Raw genomic sequence first — 18,926 nt, 5'->3', positions numbered from 1 at the left:
AACGGTATAAAAGTGGTGATTTTTTCCTACTTCTCATGTAGATAGCTGTGATACGGCGTTTGAGGTCAATCAACTACCTTTCCTTGACTACTATCCATCGCAGGACTGTTACCCTTCACTACAGAACTTGGACTTGACACACCAAACAACAATCGATACAGTGAGTCTCGGGCGTCTACTAAACCATCATCAGAAATTCGCCTCCACATCACGGCCTGTGGCAAGACCCAGAGCCACAGACGGAATCCCTCATCTGCAATCTGCACACCATCAGTGCTTTAGCTACACCCACACCATGCCCATGCACCGCCCACCACAACATCGTCACTCGGCCAATCAATACCACTAATGCACGCCAACAGCACCGATACTACTAGTACTCCGTACGCACATATGTCTCCGACCCAGCGGACAAGAATAGTAATACTCCCCTATCGGCGTTTCTCCGGGTTTACTTCTCGCACCTGAATACCTTATTGTAGTCTAGTCTGCTTCTGTAGTCAATCTGTTGTGACTAGCGAGGTCTAGTGATGATCATAAATACACTATGCTAGGCGCTTGGCCATGTTTACTTGCATTGGCCAGGCCACCGCAAGTGGTGATCAATGCTTCTGCAGTAGTGGATTGATACTTACTTGGAGTTCTTACTGTTCCGTTGCCGTTGGGCGGGTTATACTAGCTAAGATAGGTAGGTATAATGTATCCGTGTCTTCGTGATAGGCCCTTTGGTTGTGATTGACGACATGGGGCGTGATTGACACATTCCAATCGACTCATCGGTTATTATGTCTGTGGTGCATATCCAGGATGTTATCGACTATCGAGTGCAGGTACTCCATCAGAAGACTCCGTCATAGATCCACTTGGCACGGTAAGGTAGCATCGCACTCTCGCTAGCATAGATAGTCATTAAGTAACTGCTAACTAGGATACTAGCGGCAGGACGGAATGGGGACCAGGAACGGGCCTTTGTTCGTGTATCGTCAACGTCGCTGTCGGAGTATTCCGCACTATTCGAGATACGAGGACTCGGTTCTCTGTCTGACTCGCTTTGATGGTCGCAGAAATGGACAATCTACTGTGGCAACTGGCGACTACACGACACCGTCGAGTCTGTGTCTGTGTACACTACCCAGGGACAGTCATGCAATCGGGATCAGACGCAGACGCTCTGTCTGGGTCCACAGACGGAAGCACGTACATGGCTAGTTGCATGCAGCCGCCATAGACTAGATTGGCTGCTGGCTGCTGGCCGCTGGCTGCATACAAGACGGCGAATAACAACAGTGACTGGAGTCATTAACTGCTCTGGCAAATTGGTTTCTTGTCTGCGTCTGTCATTCTGCCTCGTTCCCATTGGGTATAACCGCCGTGCTATATTTTGATATGACCCGGGTGACAGACCTGAGGCAGTTCGGCTAGATGATAATAATGTCGACTGAAACAGGTACAGGCTGCGACGTGGGGCCCGGTCGACGCCGCTAACTGTCGACAAGCAGACTAATTCTTAGCAGATGCATTAGGCGCTTCTCTTCTCCGACTGTGATACGCTGATGTGATGAGCAGTGCAGAGCTAGCAGGGATTAATGCCCACCGCCCACTTGGTCAATGCAGCGGTAGGCCGCGATAGATATCAGAAGACAGTCATTCTGTGGCTGGGCCTGTTGATCATTGCTGCGTGCCTCAAGTATCAAAGGTAACTGACAAGACGGTACCTGCGATCCATCTAAGGCTAGGGTAAGTTGCAGATAGTGTATTGCAACTGCTCCGACGGCGCAAGAAGCCCGTTGAGGTGCTTTGAGTCTTCGATAGTGATGCTGCAGAATGTCTAGTCACTGATGATGCCATAGTGCGCCCCATCTCAAGCAATGACCATCTAGCGGCCCTGGATGTAAGACCATGCAGTAAGTTAATCTACGCTTCGCTACTTACCCACAGAGTACTCGAAATAGTAGAGTGATATGCACGAGGTCGGAGAATTCCCTCAGAAGTCAGATCTTGACAGATATCCGCCTCTCAAGAGGACAAAGGATCGACAATGCTCATTGTTCCTGTGGCCTGTGCAGTCAGTTTCTGTAGATCTGTGGCGAGTGGACGACAATCGACAATAGCACAGCCTGAGGACAGAGCACAGTAATAATGGGTAAGGGCGCCTCAGGCTTCGGAGTACAGAGAGCCGATAGCTGATTGCTTAGGCGCTTATGTAGCAATAGACCTCAGGCAACGAAAAGCAAAGCCACATGACTCACTGCGCTCGAGCTTCTGCAGGACTGTAGCACTGTGAGTGGCCTGAGGCGTCCAGGGTCTGTCTCTAAGATCATCCGAGGCCCGTGCGAAAACCATCCCAACTAACTCTAAGATTAAGAGTTACTATTCCCTACATTTGGTTGCAGACGAGATCATTCCACAAAGTGATTATTTGATTGATTAATTAATTTTATCGAATACTGGGTCGAATGATGATTGTGCAGCCGTTATTCAAGAGACTCTGTCGAAAAGGAACACCCCCAACTAAGACGTCATAACGTGGGATTAGCAATCAACTTTACTGCCTGCGGATACTTCCACCGCATTTTCCTTTTTGAGGCATTTTGCTTTGTGAAGTGACTCAGATCTGCGGGACCGTCAGCCGGGATGGAGATAGTGTCAATTCTCAGTTTGGTCACTTCTCAGTACCTAATTTTTCTCGATTTCAAAGACAGTATTGCTGTGCGCATTACGCCTGACAGATTATGACGAAGATCTTGGACGGACTGAGATGAATATGAAGCAAGCACAATCTTGCCAATTCATCCCATTGCTACCAGAGCCTCATTTCATTGTTTCTATTAACTTGGATCTCCTGTTGTTCTCTCCATTCGTGTCCGTCCCAAGAGCTTCCTTCTCCGTATCTAGTCGAAGTCAAAATCAGATTGACCGAACCGCGTCAAACAGCCAACTGGAGAACAAAATGAGCTCGGGTGGGAATAGCTGGGTCAATCCGCCAATAAGAGCGAACCGTGCACGATCCTGAAAGGCTGAGACGGAAAAGAAAAGTGGAAGAAGGTCTGAATCCGAGCTTCGAACTTTGCAACGTGGGCATGACCATTGCGAATGTTCTGTGCTCGGCCTATTGCAGTTTCTAGAATTCTTAGCATTTCCTGGGGAAGCCGCTCAAGGGATGGAGGCGATCAGCTCACGAGCCGTCCAATAAGAGGAGAATTGTAATTCTGGAGAATTTTGCGCCACCTTGGTTTCAATTATTGAATACGGCCATGCTTACACCAAGTCTTCAGTCGCAGCGCTGGAGACTTGCAAAATGAAGATTCACGATGGACAATCAATATTCTGGGGAAGAGGCGACCAAGGATCCTGTGACAGGGGCGACCTTATCTCCACAGATTCCATCCGTATTCCCGCAAAGTATGTACCTCGGACTCGGCACGCGAGGATAGTAATGAGGCTTGTCCTCGTTCGCAGAGGACGGATCGTACGGATATAACTCACACCGTAAAGTGCCGAAGGAGCGACAAATCACCAAAAAAGATGGATCTTATGACATTGATCCAGGAAAATCCCCCACAAAAGCCTTGAGCCGTTAGTCCAGATTGGCATAACCCCGGTTCCACAGAACGCGTCCAGTACTACATTTCCGTGTCTCTGACTCGCTCGTTACCGACCTTCCTTTGTCAATCGCAATTCTCTGCGTTGGCCTGGTTCTGGTTCCATTCTAAATTCCATTCCTTCATTTCCGATTGTCCCGTCTCATTTCCTGCATAGGAACGGTGCGGATTTTACGCCGCTGTTGACTTAACTAATCTATGTTCTGTTGGGGCAATGAATGCGGGAGCCTTCCGCCACCCACATGAGCCACGGATTGATGGGACCCAGCCTGAGGTCTAAGCGTAGCGACCGAGATCCCATCCAATCCTCTAACCGCTGGCCTCCTGAGAAATTTGAGATGGCCAATGGGTTCCATGGACAATTGCCAATTTCTAATACCCCTGGTCCACCGCCCATTTCGTCCGAGGATCATTGTCTGAAACGGTTGGGTGCGTTGGTAGTGCGAGTCACGAGGTCCGGGGTACTCCCCGATGAGAATTATTATTATCCTCATCTGTCTCATTATTATTAATGTAGTTACATCCATCCTTGTTTCGCTATGTTTTCTTCGTATTGAGGGTGTATCAGCCATTCTCGAGTTACAAGCAGTGGCGCTCTATATCTTGTGCATTATTCCTCAGAGTTATCATAAGGTATGTACCAACTAATGTACCTAGGCACCTTAGTTACCTTAGTTGCTGGGATATAAAGCTGCAACATATCATCAAGATGCTCAATTAGCTGGCCTTGATCCACAGACGGAACATACAGAAAGTAAGGGTGGGTAAAGGTCTATTATTGTTTCTCAATTGAAACAAGACGAGCAGCTAGAGACGTTGTGCTCTCCGTCTGCATAAGCTCTCTAGTTGCATGATACTGGCCTAGAGATGAGTCCAGACTTGGCTTCAACAGTATATTACAATTGAAGTCCAACCCGTCATCGGAAGTAGCAAACATCCCATATTCTACCAGGTATCTACTGCGCTCAATCAGCTAATAGACTCGTAGCTATATCGGACACATTCCGACCAGCTCATATTCTGCTGACCTTTCAAATGCGCAAGGTACAAGTCCAGGCCTCGCGCGAGCAATCTGGAACATAGTAAATCTTATATAGAAATAGGGAATGCTAATAAATACCTCACGGCCCATGCATGGGAGATAAAAGCTGAAGAGATACCTCAGACGATACCCAGGAAGAAAGATAGCCGATCTCCGATGTGACGGTACAGTTACAAGTTCCAGTACTGCCAGTACAGCAGGCTACCTACCTGTACCTACAGTGGATCCTGTCTCCAGAACAGCTTCCCCATGACTTTCCTTACCTGGTACTAGGCCGGTACCTATGCTTCTTGATGGAGTCGCACTAGCGATGAAAGTGTGCCAGTGATCCACTGCTTTTATACTTATTGGTTGACACTGAGCGATAACGCAGAGTGTCTGCTGTTTCATGGTTCTGGTTTCTCCCGCGACAGTCGCAGAGCCCACTGTAGATACTTGTGGTAGTAGCGGATAGATACAGTTGTGGACTGTACTCACTACTCAGAGGAAAAATGTGCCCTCTGATCCCTCTAGAAGGTCGCCTCTTAGTAAGATGCGACTAAGACTCTCCAAGAAGGTGGTTACTTATTATTAGCACCAGGTACACCCTATTCTTAATTCTACACTCAGAACACAGCACATTGTACAGACTGCAGCACAGAAAAGGTACAGACTTCGCTAGCCGGACGTGATTAGATGAAAAGGCGTGGCACAGTACACAGTACCTATCTCAATCCGATTTAGTCGCTCGTACCCGAATTGATTGCTTGTCCTAAGTGTTAGTCTAAGGTGGTACTTTCACTGCTGTTCCTCTACGGCTGCTTACTTCGTCTACTCTCGATCCGCCTTCTTCCCATTCTATCGATTCTTCTTCTTCTTCTATCTTGACATTCCTCACTCTTTGTTTTGTGACTTACGGTCGGTCCACTTCCGCAGCTGTTCCCACTCAATATCCTTATCAGCAATTGAGTCGCAGCTATCATTATCCAGCCCGTCCCCATTTTCCATTCGGTTATCTCCGGCTTATCCATCGCTTCAGCCCATCATCGGACGAATACCTCTTTCCCCTGCTAAACAACCACATACCCTTGGGTGGTTTGGTCTCAAGCGCTATCAAACCCACACAGTGAATTGTCCAACATATTTGTGAATGAATTACTCTCATCTCGTCTACATATCCAGCTCCTGCACCTGTGAGTTGCTATCCTTGGGACTATCTACGGATCCCTGAAACCTTAAACCCCCTGCTTATTCAGGCTGCTTTCACCCAGAGCTCACGAACCCGACATCACTTTGCCACTCTTTGTATCCCGCCTTTTGTCGTCCTTTCGAAGAATATTGATCTTCTCATCCTCATCGCCTACCCTCTATCTTCCTTGACGCTGACCTGACGAGAATTCTTTGTTTTGCTGTGTGTGTCCCTGACCCTAGTTCTTCCCCTTCCCCCCTCCATTGCAATCACCACTACTGCAAACCACAAGACACAGCCATTGTCATCGACCTGAACAGTTGGCGAAGTATTTCTTGAGCTTGATGCTAATTCGATGGATTTGCTACCTGTAGTGGTCAATGTCAAGCCTATCCTCATCTTAAGCAGTCTCGCAGCCTGAAGCCTCACGCAGGCATCCCCACGCATAATAGAACTGCGCCCTTCTGTCTCGAAGAATAAGGCTGGATTCAAATCTCCTTCTACCTCTGAGAACCAGCGTCTGTTGATACTGGTTTCGATACATAACCCGGTTGGTTAGGATGTTACTGGACGCCATGGTTGGTCAGGATCTGGGCAGTAGTCCCAAACTGGAGAGTCTGGCAAGCATCAGCGAGATTCCCGGGGACACATCTGGTGAGTTTGTGGACAGGTTCTCCCATCCCTAACCCTACTTTTAACGCGAGTGTGATCGTCAGCGCCTACCTCCAAGGACACCACCAAGAAGACCGATACGAACGGCCAAACTGGTGCCAATACGAATATCCCTCCTCCCAAAACTGACAAGCCCCGACCACATGTCTGTACCACTTGCGGGCGATCATTTGCTCGGCTAGAACATCTGAAGCGCCATGAGCGGTCGCACACGAAGGAGAAGCCATTCGAGTGCCCCGACTGTTCCCGGTGCTTTGCTCGCCGGGATCTTCTTTTGAGACATCAGCAGAAACTGCACATGACCACGACCCCGTCTTCGCGGCCCAGAAATGCTCGGAGAGAAAGCACCGGAGCTGCTGGTACCGGAGCGAATCGCGTCCGCAAAAACTCCATTGCGAGCAACTCGAATAGCATTCGTCCTCGAGCCAATACCATCAGTCACATTGATGGAGCTTCTCTAGGCATGGCCAACAACGACCCCAATCACTCGGTAACCGGTACAGGCCACCCAGGACACGCTCATCATCCCAACATGGGTTCAATATCCATGGGTCCGAATATTGATTTTCATCGCGGGTACAGCTCAAGTCATCCCTATGCTAGCAGCCTTCCCAAGCTGGAAACTCATGGCCTGCCCATGGATCTTTCCGGTGGGCTTCGCACCGCTCCTGTGTATGGCAGCTTTGATCTGAGCATGGGGGACATTTTCATGAACCATGGCACTACCATTAATCCGGCGCAGCTCCACTTTGGTGGTTCTCCACAAGGTTACGGAAATGACTCGCCGTCTTCCCCCTTCAGTCATGGCTCTCATCAGGTGCAACCCCCCACTGATCCCATGTTGGAGGAAGACTTCAGCTTCGACTGGATGAACGGTTTCGATCCCTCCATGCCGTCCCTGGGTCAGAGCAACGACTCCGCGATCGATGAGTCGTCTCCCTCCGCCATGAGTACTGGCAGCCAAAGTGGCATCAGCGAGGCCGTGATGGATGGAACCAATCGGTTCTCGATCTCGTCTTCCGGCTGGCATAACCCTTTCCCGCCACACTCGGCGGGTCCGGCAAATCAGTTCGCCATGGAGTACTCCTCTCCGACCCTTAACGATCTAGGCATCCCTCCCGAGACCGTGTCACCCAAGTCGCTGATGGCGCAGAACCCGTTTGCTGAGACCTATGCTACTCCCCCATCCATGACGTCGGTGGGCCAGCCCTTGATGGCAGGACATTCCCAGAGTATGTTTTCATCTTCTATGGCAACAAACGGTGAATCTCCTAATCCTCTCAACCTGCCTTTCACGAACAGTGCCCTACGATCTCACCATGCCTCAACCTCAACCGATACCTTTACAGACTCCACACGACAGGCATTATTAGCCAGCATGGCTTTGCCCACCGGTGTCCATAATCATCGCAAGTATTCCCAGCCAGCCAGCGGAATGATGCCCTGTCGCGACCTGTTTTCACGTTCCGCCAACTTCAACGGTACCGGCCAACTCCCCAGCACTCAAGACATGCAGCGTTATATCTCGGCCTACATCACGTATTTCCACCCCCATATGCCGTTTCTTCATATTCCGACACTCAACTTCCAAGCCCCCGAATACACAAATAACCTTCGTACTCCAAGCGGCCACCTGAACTTGAGCTCTACCGGTATCGCCGGCGGCGGAGGCTGCCTGATCCTTTCCATGGCAGCCATCGGCGCTCTCTACGAATTTGACACCGCCGCCTCGAAAGATCTTTTTGAAGCAGCGAAGAAGATGATCCAACTATATCTCGAGGAGCGTCGAAAAGCTGACATGTCTGCTGCATTTTCGCGCTCCAATCCCGCCCGCGAGAACTCGGTTCACAACACGCCGCTGTGGCTGGTCCAGGCGATGCTGCTCAACGTAATCTACGGACATTCCTCCGGCGATAAGACGTCAGCGGACATCGCAAGCACTCACTGTGCTGCTCTGGTTAGCCTCGCTCGCGCCGCTGGGTTGACCCATCATATCGATGCCAAAGACCTTCCCCAGGATTACCTGAACGCCCATTTGGGTGGTAAAGTGGGTCCCAGAGGTGCGAGTTCTGAATCAGAAGACACCAATACCGCGTCATTCGGGCCTCCAAAGGAGAGAAAAGACTGGTTGGATTGGAAGATTGTTGAGGAGCGCAAGCGGACACTCTATGCGATTTTCACCCTCTCCTGTTTCCTCGTCTCGGCCTATAACCATGCACCGGCGCTTACCAACTCAGAAATCCGCCTTGACCTACCGTGTGAGGAGGATATTTGGGCAGCCGAGTCCCCTCAAGCTTGGAAGAAAATGGGTGGCCATTTGTCAGTGAAGAAGGGCCTGACATTCTCGTCTGCATTGACCACGCTCCTGACAGCCAGTCAGCGCGAACAATCTCACGCGCAATCGTCCTCAACCGATCCGATAAACGGTCCAACGTCGGATTCAACCGCCACTGATCTGAAGCCTAGTACCTTTGGTTGCCTCGTACTGATTTATGCTCTTCATAACTATATTTGGGAGACGCGGCAACGGCACATGGGCCGGCAGTGGACCGCTCGCGAGACAGACGCTATGCAAGCGCACATTGAGCCGGCGTTGCGGGCGTGGCAAACCGCGTGGGCCAGTAACCCTATGCATAGTCTTGAGCGGCCTAATCCGTTTGGAGCAGGCCCTCTCTCAGCCGATAGCATTCCACTGTTGGATCTGGCCTACATCAGGCTGTTTGTAAATCTTGGACGGAGCAAGGAAGCTTTTTGGCAGAGGGACTGGATTGCCATGTCTGACGAGTTGGCCCGCGGCACCGAAGTGTTCCCGTATTCGGATGACATTCCTTCGGACGTTTTGGACCCCTCGATCACTCAGGTGCCAAGTGAGTTAGATCATCGTCGCGATTCCGTGGCCGACCTGGGTGTCGGACATCTTACTATCTCCAAGACTCCGACTCGGGAGCAACCCATGCAGATCTTGATGGGTGTCTACCGGCCTGGACAGTCCAAACGCGAGAAGCACTTGCGCAAGGCTGCCTTCTATGCGGCGGATTCAATCACCATGTCTGACCGACTCGGTAACACATTTGCCGAGTTCACATGCAGGGAACTACCTCTGCAGTCCGCCATGTGTGCTTTTGACTGTGCGCAAGTACTGGCGGAATGGATCACGACCGTTCAAGAACGGGTTGGTCCCTACTTGGGTGTGCTCGGGCGTGACGATGTTGACCTCGCTCATGCCATGAACGTCATGCTGCTCGAAGAGGAAGATTGCAAGCTTTTGGAAAAGATCAGGGAAATTCTCTCGAGTGTGGAGAGCAAAATGCAGCGGGACGTGCAGACGAACACTACGGTGTCCACATTGAGCGTTCTGCAACGGCTGCCTAGCGTCGTTGAAGGAGGTTATGGCTGCAAGATCTTGATCGCGACAGCAAGCCTCCTTGATAGAGCTGCAGTCTGGCCAGGTTTGTTGGGCCCTTTAATCACTTTTGTTGCACATGGCTAACATCGTATTAGTGACGAAGCTGATGGCACGGTCTCTTGAAGCACAAGCTATGCGATTGAAAGAGCGAGCCGAGAACTCGGCAATCGGAGTGAATTAGCTAATAATCCATGTGCTCGCTGTCTGCTCTTGCTTGTGGACGTTTGGCGCGGAGGAAATATTCGAGGCGTATATATAAACGGGCATGATAGAACAAAAGGTCGGCTGGCGGATGACGGGCTCTATCGGCGCTCTCCGACCACGAATCGATGATGAGAGCATCACTAGCCGCTGTTGGCTGCACGTATGTCTCGACAGGCGTCTCCCGTTGAGACGAATTTGGCCAACTGCGTCAAACGCTGTTGACATTCGACGGAACTAGAGGCTAGCTCGATGGTCGAATCTTTATGGTATCTATGACTTATTGACGACGGAGACCTGGGCATGTGTGATTTGTTTCCTTCCTATTGCATTATTTCTTACCTACGACTGCGCTGCTATACCATTTCACATACGCAATCCCCCATCTTCATCATGATTGAAAATTGCCCCCCCACGCCATTACTGCTGTTCTTGCCTACTACCGCGAACAGGCGAGCCATTTTTCATACCCGATATGTTTTTTTTTTGTCATGGAATTTACGAGGGCAACGTGATGGAACAGAGATACCCAGTTCAGGCTAGTATTGTTTCCACAGCCAAAAGACAAGGACGGAAAGAAAAGGGAATTTTGAAGACATGATGGGACTCGCCTTGATTATCTTTTGTGTGTCCATACCCATGTATTTGTTGTACATAGCAGTTCAATGTTAATGTGATACTTTTAAGAATGTATTGTGCTAGACGACTACAGGAGAATTGGGGATATACTATTGAGATGTCCTGTTAGACTTCATTCCTATATATAGAGAGAGAGGTACATATATTGTCACGCGAATTCCCACGACGATGTCTCTTAGAAAGTATAGATAAGGGAGTGTTAAGACCAAAACTATAAATTAAACTTTCTAGTCTTGGTTCCCAGATGAATGTGTAGTCTGCCGCATGCATCAAAGACTCCATTGCCTGTACAGACGTTGAGCTGAAGTTGCACTGGGCAACCGCCCCAAGGCACGCAACGTCCTCAACCAAACCAGAAGATTAGACGCGCATAAGCAAAAAGAGGTCATAGGTCACCATCAAAAAAATTCAAGTACTCCAATTCCCATTGGAAATGGAAACGGGAAGAAATCGGTTGAGCCTCGTCTCGGTCTCTTGATTGGTTGATTTTCGACGTCGGTGATGCGAGACGACAATGAGATTCGGGGCGGGATGTCTGCTTGATCTTCATGCTCGCAGCTCACAGCTCGAGGAACTGTCTAGTTTAGTTTTCTGTTTCATGTGCTCAAGTTACTGTGTCGGTATTTGCCATGTATCTGAACCGACGCATGACACGACATTTCAGTATCTGTCTGTTCGTAAGGATACCGGAGTAGGTAGAATCTACTCATGGACAGAGACCCAGCAGACAGAACAGTTTTCAACTTCCATGGGGCATAGCGAGTAGAGGGTGGATATCATCGACGTCGCGTGCCTTGAGCGGCGAGACGGGTCGCGCGGCGAGCTCCTTCGCGTCTACGGGGATCAGGATGGGTTTGACGAGGTTCTCGGTGTCGGTCTCACTCGTGCTTGTGCTCGCGCTCGCGCTCCGGCGGGTGGTGGTGTTGTTCAAGTGGACGGGGCCGTCCTGGAAGAGGAGGATGACGAGGTAGTCATTCGCTCGCTGGACGACTCGCGCGGTGTTTTGGTGGAGGTGGGTGGAAGGGGGTAGTTGGAGGATGGTCTTCTTGGTGAACGGGAATGTGGATATCGGCCCAGCGGAGGCCGAGCTCGCTGGAGCGGGGGTGGCGATGATCCCGGTGATGTGTCGGGTGTTGTGTGCCAGGCTGGTGAGCTGAATTTTACCGGGTTCGAGGAGGTTAGTTGGCTGCGGTGTGTGTGTGTCTGTGTCGAGACGGTCCCAGAAGCCGGGGTGGCCGGCTTGGGAGGGGTGGCCGTAGATCTGGTCTCCGGAGGGGGTGGGGATGAACTTGAATTCGTCGTATTTGAGGTCTGAGATTATCAGTTAGAGCCCGATTGGTGAAGGGCAGAGGACTTACCTGTGATGAAGGACGTCTCGTAGGGCTCGTGACTGAAGTCCAGTAGCTTTGTGGTTGTCTTGGTCGTAGCGTCGGTGAACACAAACATTGATGTCCAGAGTAGCTTCCTATCCGTTGGGTGAAATGTAACAGAACACGAACCCATGGCGAGAGTGTCGCCCTTGTGGCTCGATATCTGCGAGCATAACGGCATACTGGGCTTGTCTGTCTCGAAAATCACCACAGCATTGGTGATCTCTCCTCGTTTTCCAAAGAGTCCTGGGGTCCGGGTACTCGCCGTGACGGCAAACGCAATGTATCTGCCGTCCGGATTGAAGGATACCTGCCAGGCGTTGTTCGTGCGTCCGGCTGCGATATCCGGATGGAACTTGTTCGTCTCATAATATATCTGGTATTCTACGCTGCTGCTGGTGACCCGGTCGAGGTTGTATACTACGTTGAAGATTGCCATGCGATCACAGGCCGGGTGGAAAGCCACATCCAGCCGGCGGTATTGTTCGTACCGAAGCATGTTGATTTCAACCTCATCCAGTTGCAGAAGCTGGTCACGGACGAGCCTTGGCGTGCCGCAGAGATCCCATATGTACACACGGGCAGTGATGCTCTTGGCAATGTCGTGCGTCTTGTAGTCCAGATAATCCATCCAGCGTCCTTCCGTGCCACTGCAGCTGGTGAGCGGGTTGTCAGGCGAGCAGGGTAGGCCAACTTACTGGTAGGCTAGTTGAAAGCAACCAAGCTTTCTGTTGTGGTCAAACAGACGAGTATACGTCCGGTATGTGGTTTTCTGCTGTTTACCAGCTGTAGGGGGCGCATAGGTCAGGGACGATGGCTGCAGCGAGCTAGGAAGAAGGACTGTCTGCTTGGACGTGAGAAGACAGCAGTGCTCATCTTGCGGCGAGAAGCCCACGGATAAAACAAACGAGCTATCCGAGAGACGAATGGTCCAATCTGAGAATAGATAGGTCGCACTGGATGAGGGTGGCAGTTCTCTCTTGACAGCCTCAGACTGCACTAAATCCCAACGCTGCTCCTGAGGGTCCAGCAGATAGTCAATGTCGGGTTCGATGTACAGCTCACTGGAGGCTCCGCCAACTAGCCAGTTGAAGACGGAATAAACTTGAATGCAGTGCCTATCTGGCCGAACGGGGGCCAGTCCCTTGGGCATGTATTTCACGTACCGTCCCTGGGCGGCCCATTGAGACCACGATAGCCAGCCACGGAGCTTAAAAGTCATCTCATCAAACCGTCGTTCCTGAGTTCCCGTCAGTAGGACCTGGAGTGTATTGGTGACTGTGTCGAGAACGACAAGGCGTGACTGGCTTAGCTGTGACGAGGTGGCAGGCTGGTTGAGGCAGATCGCTACATATCGACCTGTCCTGCTAATGGACAGGATCTCGCATATCTCCCCCATCAGCTTCGTGGCGCAGACGTTGGACCCATCCATATTGGCAATTTCGAAGTCTGAATGGTTCCTGACCATCGCAATTCGACGCCCATCGGGGCTGAATGTGCATTGAGCAACAGTGGGTTGGGTTACGACACTTTGAAGATACCGAGAATGTTCCAGGGAAGCACCTGTTTCTACATCCACCGCTCCGAACGGGGTCTGCAGATAGAGTGTGGATTTGGCTTTACGGAATGCAACTGCGCAACGAGAGCCCCGGAAGGAATCATACTGGCCTTGACCAACGTAGCCGCTGTAAACACTCCCGTCACTGCCCTTGGTAGGTAATATCCAGGGGAGGTCGAAAAGCATTTCTTCGCCGGGTTCATCGAGGTCTCTCACCCGCCAGAGGAAAACGCGGATCGTGGTTTTGCTCTCATCTCGGCGGCCCGTACGCAGCCCTCTCACGGACTCGACCGTAGCGATAGCCATGTAATCCCAATCAGGGCTAAAGGCCACTGAATGCAGTCCGAGTTGGAAGCCCTGTGGGAGCTTCCAGGATATTTCGTGGGCAAATTCGACCTTCTTGAACTGCCTCCTTGTGATCGGGCTTTCGGAGTAGATAGTGTACCTAAGTGAGTTGGCTCCATTACTTTGCATGATATCCCAGGTGAACTGGAAGCGAAGCTTTCCCGACGGATGCAGGACATAGCCTTCCTCGTCGTCGATCAGAATATCGAATGTGTTTCCCTCTGCCACGGTGGTATTCGTATTAGTTCGCCGCAACGAGGCAGGGGGTGGCCGGATGTCACCGATAAAGTCCGAGCCGAAATGCTTCTGGAAGAACTGCCCCTCGGTACTAAACTTCTTAACGGTAGATCTCAGCTCAAAGGGGGATTCTCTTAGGATGGAATCCCAGACGCGTGTGAGATCTACGAGGCCCTCCAACCACAGCTCGAGGTCGTTGATATGTTCATGGTCAAACTCCAGCCGGCGTAACCAGGCACGCAGTTGCGTCGATACGGTGTGTAAATGTCCTAGGGAGAGCGACAAGGTGATGGACACCTCGAGCCAAGTCAGGCCCTGACTAGATTTGGCGAAGTTGAACATCAGATCCACAAGCCTCTTTGCCGAGCTCTTCGAGACGCTGGAGTGAGCGACATGCTTCCACCAATTTAACGCGGCGTATTCCAGCAAAGGAAACGCATGGATTTCCTGGTTTGTGATCTTCGCCAAAGTCTGCGACCCCGAGATCCGATTGCGAAAGGAAAGCAGAGACAAATATGATATACACTTTTCCGCCAGCATGGTATGAGCTTCTATCTGCTCGATGAAGTATCGGTCGGTACCCACAGGGACAGATGCTTTGTTAGAAGGGTCCAGAAGAAACTGTGCCACCGTTGAGTGAACCAGGCTAACAGTCCCCTTGTCGCCGATGGAGAGCAGAGGGCTGCAGGCGTCTACGATCTCACTCGTGTTGGTCGGGACGTTATCCAAGTTTAGTTCCTCGTCTCCGATGTCGATGGCAAGCGCGCAGCACAGTTCGGAGACGTTCAGCGGTCGTCTGGCGCAGACAACCCAGCGGAGAAGCTCCTCCGCCAGCAGGCGATCTTCCTCCGCGTAGGAGTTTATCTTGGCTAGGATGCGACCATAGATATCTGCAACACCACTGGGCAGATTGCGGACAGCGGCGCGTAGAGTCCGATCAGTCTGCACACGAAGAGTCTGGAGGTGCTTCACCTGCATTGTCGCCCAGAGAAATCTAGCATACAGCTGCTCGTCAGCTCCATTGACCGAATGAACGTTGCGCTGAAACCACTTACACTCCGGAGCTACTTGAGACGAGGGCGTCGACAATCTCCTGCCGAAGGTTAGGGTCAGAAGCTCTGATCTTCTTGTCCTCGCACGCTGACTGGACGCGAGTCGTGACGACTCGTCGCACATCCGGTTGTGTGATATCCTCTGTCAGCTCAAACTGCGGATGGGAATGAAAGAAGCGCCGAATATCGGGCTCAGGACGGCTGGTGACCAGCAGCTTCATGACGGGTGACACCTGGACCAAGAGAGTGAGCAAAAGCTGCAGGGCATCACTGGCGTTCGCCGCATCGTCTAGTCCATCAATAACAACATAGACACCCGAGCAGTCGCTCGCCAGGGTCGAGAATGCTTCTCTGAGCTCTGTCAGTGACGCATGCGCCGAGCGTCGTGCAAGATAAATTTGGTTGAGGGGGTCGGGCTTGTCGGCCTGATGCAGCAGCTGTGCTACGAGGGCTCGGAGCATTACCACTTCCGGCTGCTCAAAGACGTTGCTCGAATCGAAGAAAAAGAAACACACGGCGTATCTCTTAGTTGTTTGATGAGGACTCTGCGCGACGTGAAGGCGCCTAAGGTCCTCGACGATGGTCGCTGCTAGAATGGTCTTGCCCATACCAGGACCGCCATATATCCATAGAATGTCACGCGTCCAGTTGGCATATTGTCTCCAGGAGAGATACTTAGGATGTCTCTCAATCCAGAGAACAGTATCTTCCTGGCGTTGCCTGACCATCTGACTTAGCATACTTTCATAGTCTGGGGTATCCAACCACCGCATCATCGAATCTGATTCCAGGCCTACCAAATGAGATAGATGTATCAGTCTTAGGGTTGCATCTAGCAAGGGCTCTGATTTTACCTTTCAGTTGTCCCTGAACCACCGTCCGGTGGACCTCCTGGTTCTTGGTCTCCTCCCGGACCTCTTCTCGTGCCCGCGACGCCTCCTTCCTGTGCGCTTCCTGCCGTTTGATTTCTTCGCGAATGTCTGTCCTCGCTTGCTCGGCGCGCTGTCTCTCAGCTGCCGCCTCTTTGCGCTCATTTTCCGCGGCGACTCTCTCCTTTTCGGCACGCTTTCGTTCCTCTTCGGCCGCGTTGCGAGCAATCTCCGCCATTTCCCGCTCCTTCCTGGCATTCCTCTCCATCGCAGCGAGTGCCACTATCTGCAGCTCGTTCCGGTGAGTCTGGTAGCTCTTAAGGATCTGCGCGTAGTCATGCTCAAACGGTTTCACGAGTGTCCGAAAGATGAGATCCCTTGCTACCGACGCATTCTCAGTCAGTATCGTACAGTCAGTCCGACTCGTCAGTCTTGCGTACGTTTTCTCTTCAGAAATTTCACTGCTCGAGTGAAGAAGTGGACGACATCCGTGTACAGATGCAACACCGCAGCTCGGACCGTATAAGAGCTCTCGAAGATCGTTTCATACTCAGAAACGACCGGAAAGAATTGGCCAAGTTCTTCAAACATTTCGCCCAGCCTTTCGAGATAGGAGGTAAATTGCAGTGCTCCCTAGGCGCTTCAACATCTGTCTCTTACTGGGACCAGGACAGTCCGGTGGGAACGAACCTGCAGCAGGAATTTGAGACTACCCCAGACTAAACCCGAGATGGTGGGATTCGACTGGATGAATGTGTCTATAACGGACGAAAACCGGTTGATTGACTCGAGACATGGTGATAACTTCTGCGAAAACTTGATAGACTTGGGGGACGAGGACTGAAACTTGCGGTTGGCGTCCTCCACGACCTGGAAGACTTCAGAGGCTGATGCCGGTGCTATACCCCCTTGGAGGCCCGCAGCTTGGGCAAACTCGCTGAGGGCATCCGTCAAAGCCGGGTCAGCACGCTTGGGCTCGACCATGATGGACTAAACTATGTAGTTGATGACTATGTGCACGGGACGACGGCTGCAGTCGGGGAGAAAATCATCTTATATAGGCCGTAAGAACTCAGCCTCATCTGCCGATCTTTGACGGCCAAGGAAAAACCAAGAAAAGACCTCGTCATTTCTCGTCGCTTGCTTGAGGTTTAACAGCCTTCGGAGCCCTTTACTCAAATCAGATGAGTCTCTTCCATAAGCCAGTCCAGTCTCCCACAGCCTCGTGCGGGATTCAGCCTCGCGCCCCGCGCTAAACGCTTGACCTCGTATAAAGTGTTCCGTGTCGCCATTCCTCCTCCAATATAATTGCGCCGTGCCCTCTCTCGAGGTCTGATCCTTTCCTCCTGAAGGTAGTTTTCCAAATCCCGGCAATATGTCACGGAATCAAAACAACACACCCACAAAGGACAAAGAACCCAAGAAGCTGGAAGATCTGGAAGATAACACAGTGATCGAGATCGTCACCCATAGTCTCCAGCGCGACAACCTTGCTCCGGGGGGTCTTGTACTCCGGGAGAATTTCAGTGCTCTGGATCGACGGCATCTGCCGTATCCGAAATGGCGCTGCAATGAATGTCACTTCGAATTCGCGACTGCCAAACTGCGCGACCGCCACGAGGCCAGCCGTGTGTACTATGTGTCTCTTGATTCATCGGAACAGATAGAGGGCTAATTGTTCTTTATAGATTGGCATACTTCCGGTGGAGAGTCCCTAGGCATGTCGTTCATGGGGCATCAAGCTCTTCTAGACCGTGCGTGGATTTCCTGCATGTTCTTCACTTTGCGCCGGGCTGATGAGAAGGATATAGGGATTCCGGAACCCTCCCGGCAGCTGGTTTTAGAAGAGTTCATCAACTCGCCTCGAGACTACAAGCACGATGGCCTGCCCCCGGCACCTGATATCTATCGGGTTCCCTACATCGGGACCGAGGAGGCGAGCACATTGAAATCGTCCTAGTGATGATGATGATACAAAGCAGCGCAACGTTGTCGCCATCTGTTGATGTGAAATCATTTTGTATTGACCGGTGATGTTCAATGACTTCCCTTGCCTTGTATGAATGTTTTCCCCGTCAAAATCTTGGAATCTGCACAGGTAAGACCGCGGCACCGCATATTGACCATGGCGAATGCCGTACCTGGAGTAGCGGATCTAGATCCTCTTGCTCGACATCTCAACGTAGGGAACGTAACATTTCAAGAGCGTGAGCGTCCCTTCATCCACCCATCCAGATACTGATGGTTGATTCTTGATGACGTGGCTTGAATAAGGGAAGAAGTTTGGGTATATCCTTTCCTTCCCAACGTAGTCCCGTGACCAAGATGGAAACACCAAGATTGTGAATGCCAGATTTATGTTGCGCTTTCCATATTCGAAGTACTGACTCCTGCTGCTTGGCAGAAGGGGCCAGTAATTGATCGCTATGAATCTAACTGCCTAATAAAAGCATAAATTAGATTCATTAGACATCCCTCAACTGTAACCGCAGGTGTTACGCTGGAAGCACTGTACTAGCTTCTTACTTTCTTTAATTTCCATTTGGCCGTTCTGTCGATCCCTCCGGCAGACTCCAGAGACAGTAAACTCTGTATCCAAGCCCCTCTGCGTCATTATATGTACTCCGGACTGTTAACCACCGAGAAGGGTCGATGTTCATTTGCGGAATCCTTCAGTCCCCAATATCGTTACGGCTCGAATACTGCATGATGAATGGCAGCATGTCACCTGGCTGCAAATTGACTGCAGTTACTGTAATTTTCCA

General features: G+C 51.2%; 3 protein-coding genes across 3 annotated transcripts; 2 read left to right on the top strand and 1 right to left on the bottom strand.

Annotated features, from left to right (window-relative positions):
- Positions 1–6,372: 6,372 nt before the first annotated feature.
- Positions 6,373–10,071, top strand: amdX (putative C2H2 transcription factor (AmdX); the record flags this gene model as incomplete). The annotated part of the gene is made up of 3 exons (XM_033556614.2): positions 6,373–6,466; positions 6,529–9,933; positions 9,986–10,071. The coding sequence occupies 3 exons, from the start codon at positions 6,373–6,375 to the stop codon at positions 10,069–10,071; spliced, it is 3,585 nt and encodes a 1,194-aa protein (XP_033412505.2).
- A 1,398-nt stretch (positions 10,072–11,469) lies between these two features.
- ALT_3370 (uncharacterized protein) lies at positions 11,470–17,145 on the bottom strand (the record flags this gene model as incomplete). The annotated part of the gene is made up of 7 exons (XM_033556615.2): positions 11,470–12,041; positions 12,089–12,750; positions 12,799–15,234; positions 15,296–16,085; positions 16,147–16,542; positions 16,602–16,794; positions 16,852–17,145. 7 exons carry the CDS (start codon positions 17,143–17,145, stop codon positions 11,470–11,472), a joined length of 5,343 nt encoding a protein of 1,780 aa, XP_033412506.2.
- A 391-nt stretch (positions 17,146–17,536) lies between these two features.
- On the top strand, positions 17,537–18,121 carry ALT_3369 (putative C2H2 finger domain protein; the record flags this gene model as incomplete). The annotated part of the gene is made up of 2 exons (XM_033556616.2): positions 17,537–17,789; positions 17,850–18,121. The coding sequence occupies 2 exons, from the start codon at positions 17,537–17,539 to the stop codon at positions 18,119–18,121; spliced, it is 525 nt and encodes a 174-aa protein (XP_033412507.2).
- Between the last annotated feature and the right edge of the window lie 805 nt (positions 18,122–18,926).

Source organism: Aspergillus lentulus (assembly GCF_001445615.1).
Source record: "Aspergillus lentulus DNA, contig: Alt08, strain: IFM 54703, whole genome shotgun sequence".
Classification (NCBI taxonomy): Eukaryota; Fungi; Ascomycota; class Eurotiomycetes; order Eurotiales; family Aspergillaceae; genus Aspergillus; species Aspergillus lentulus.
This window is presented reverse-complemented; position numbering and strand designations above follow the sequence as displayed.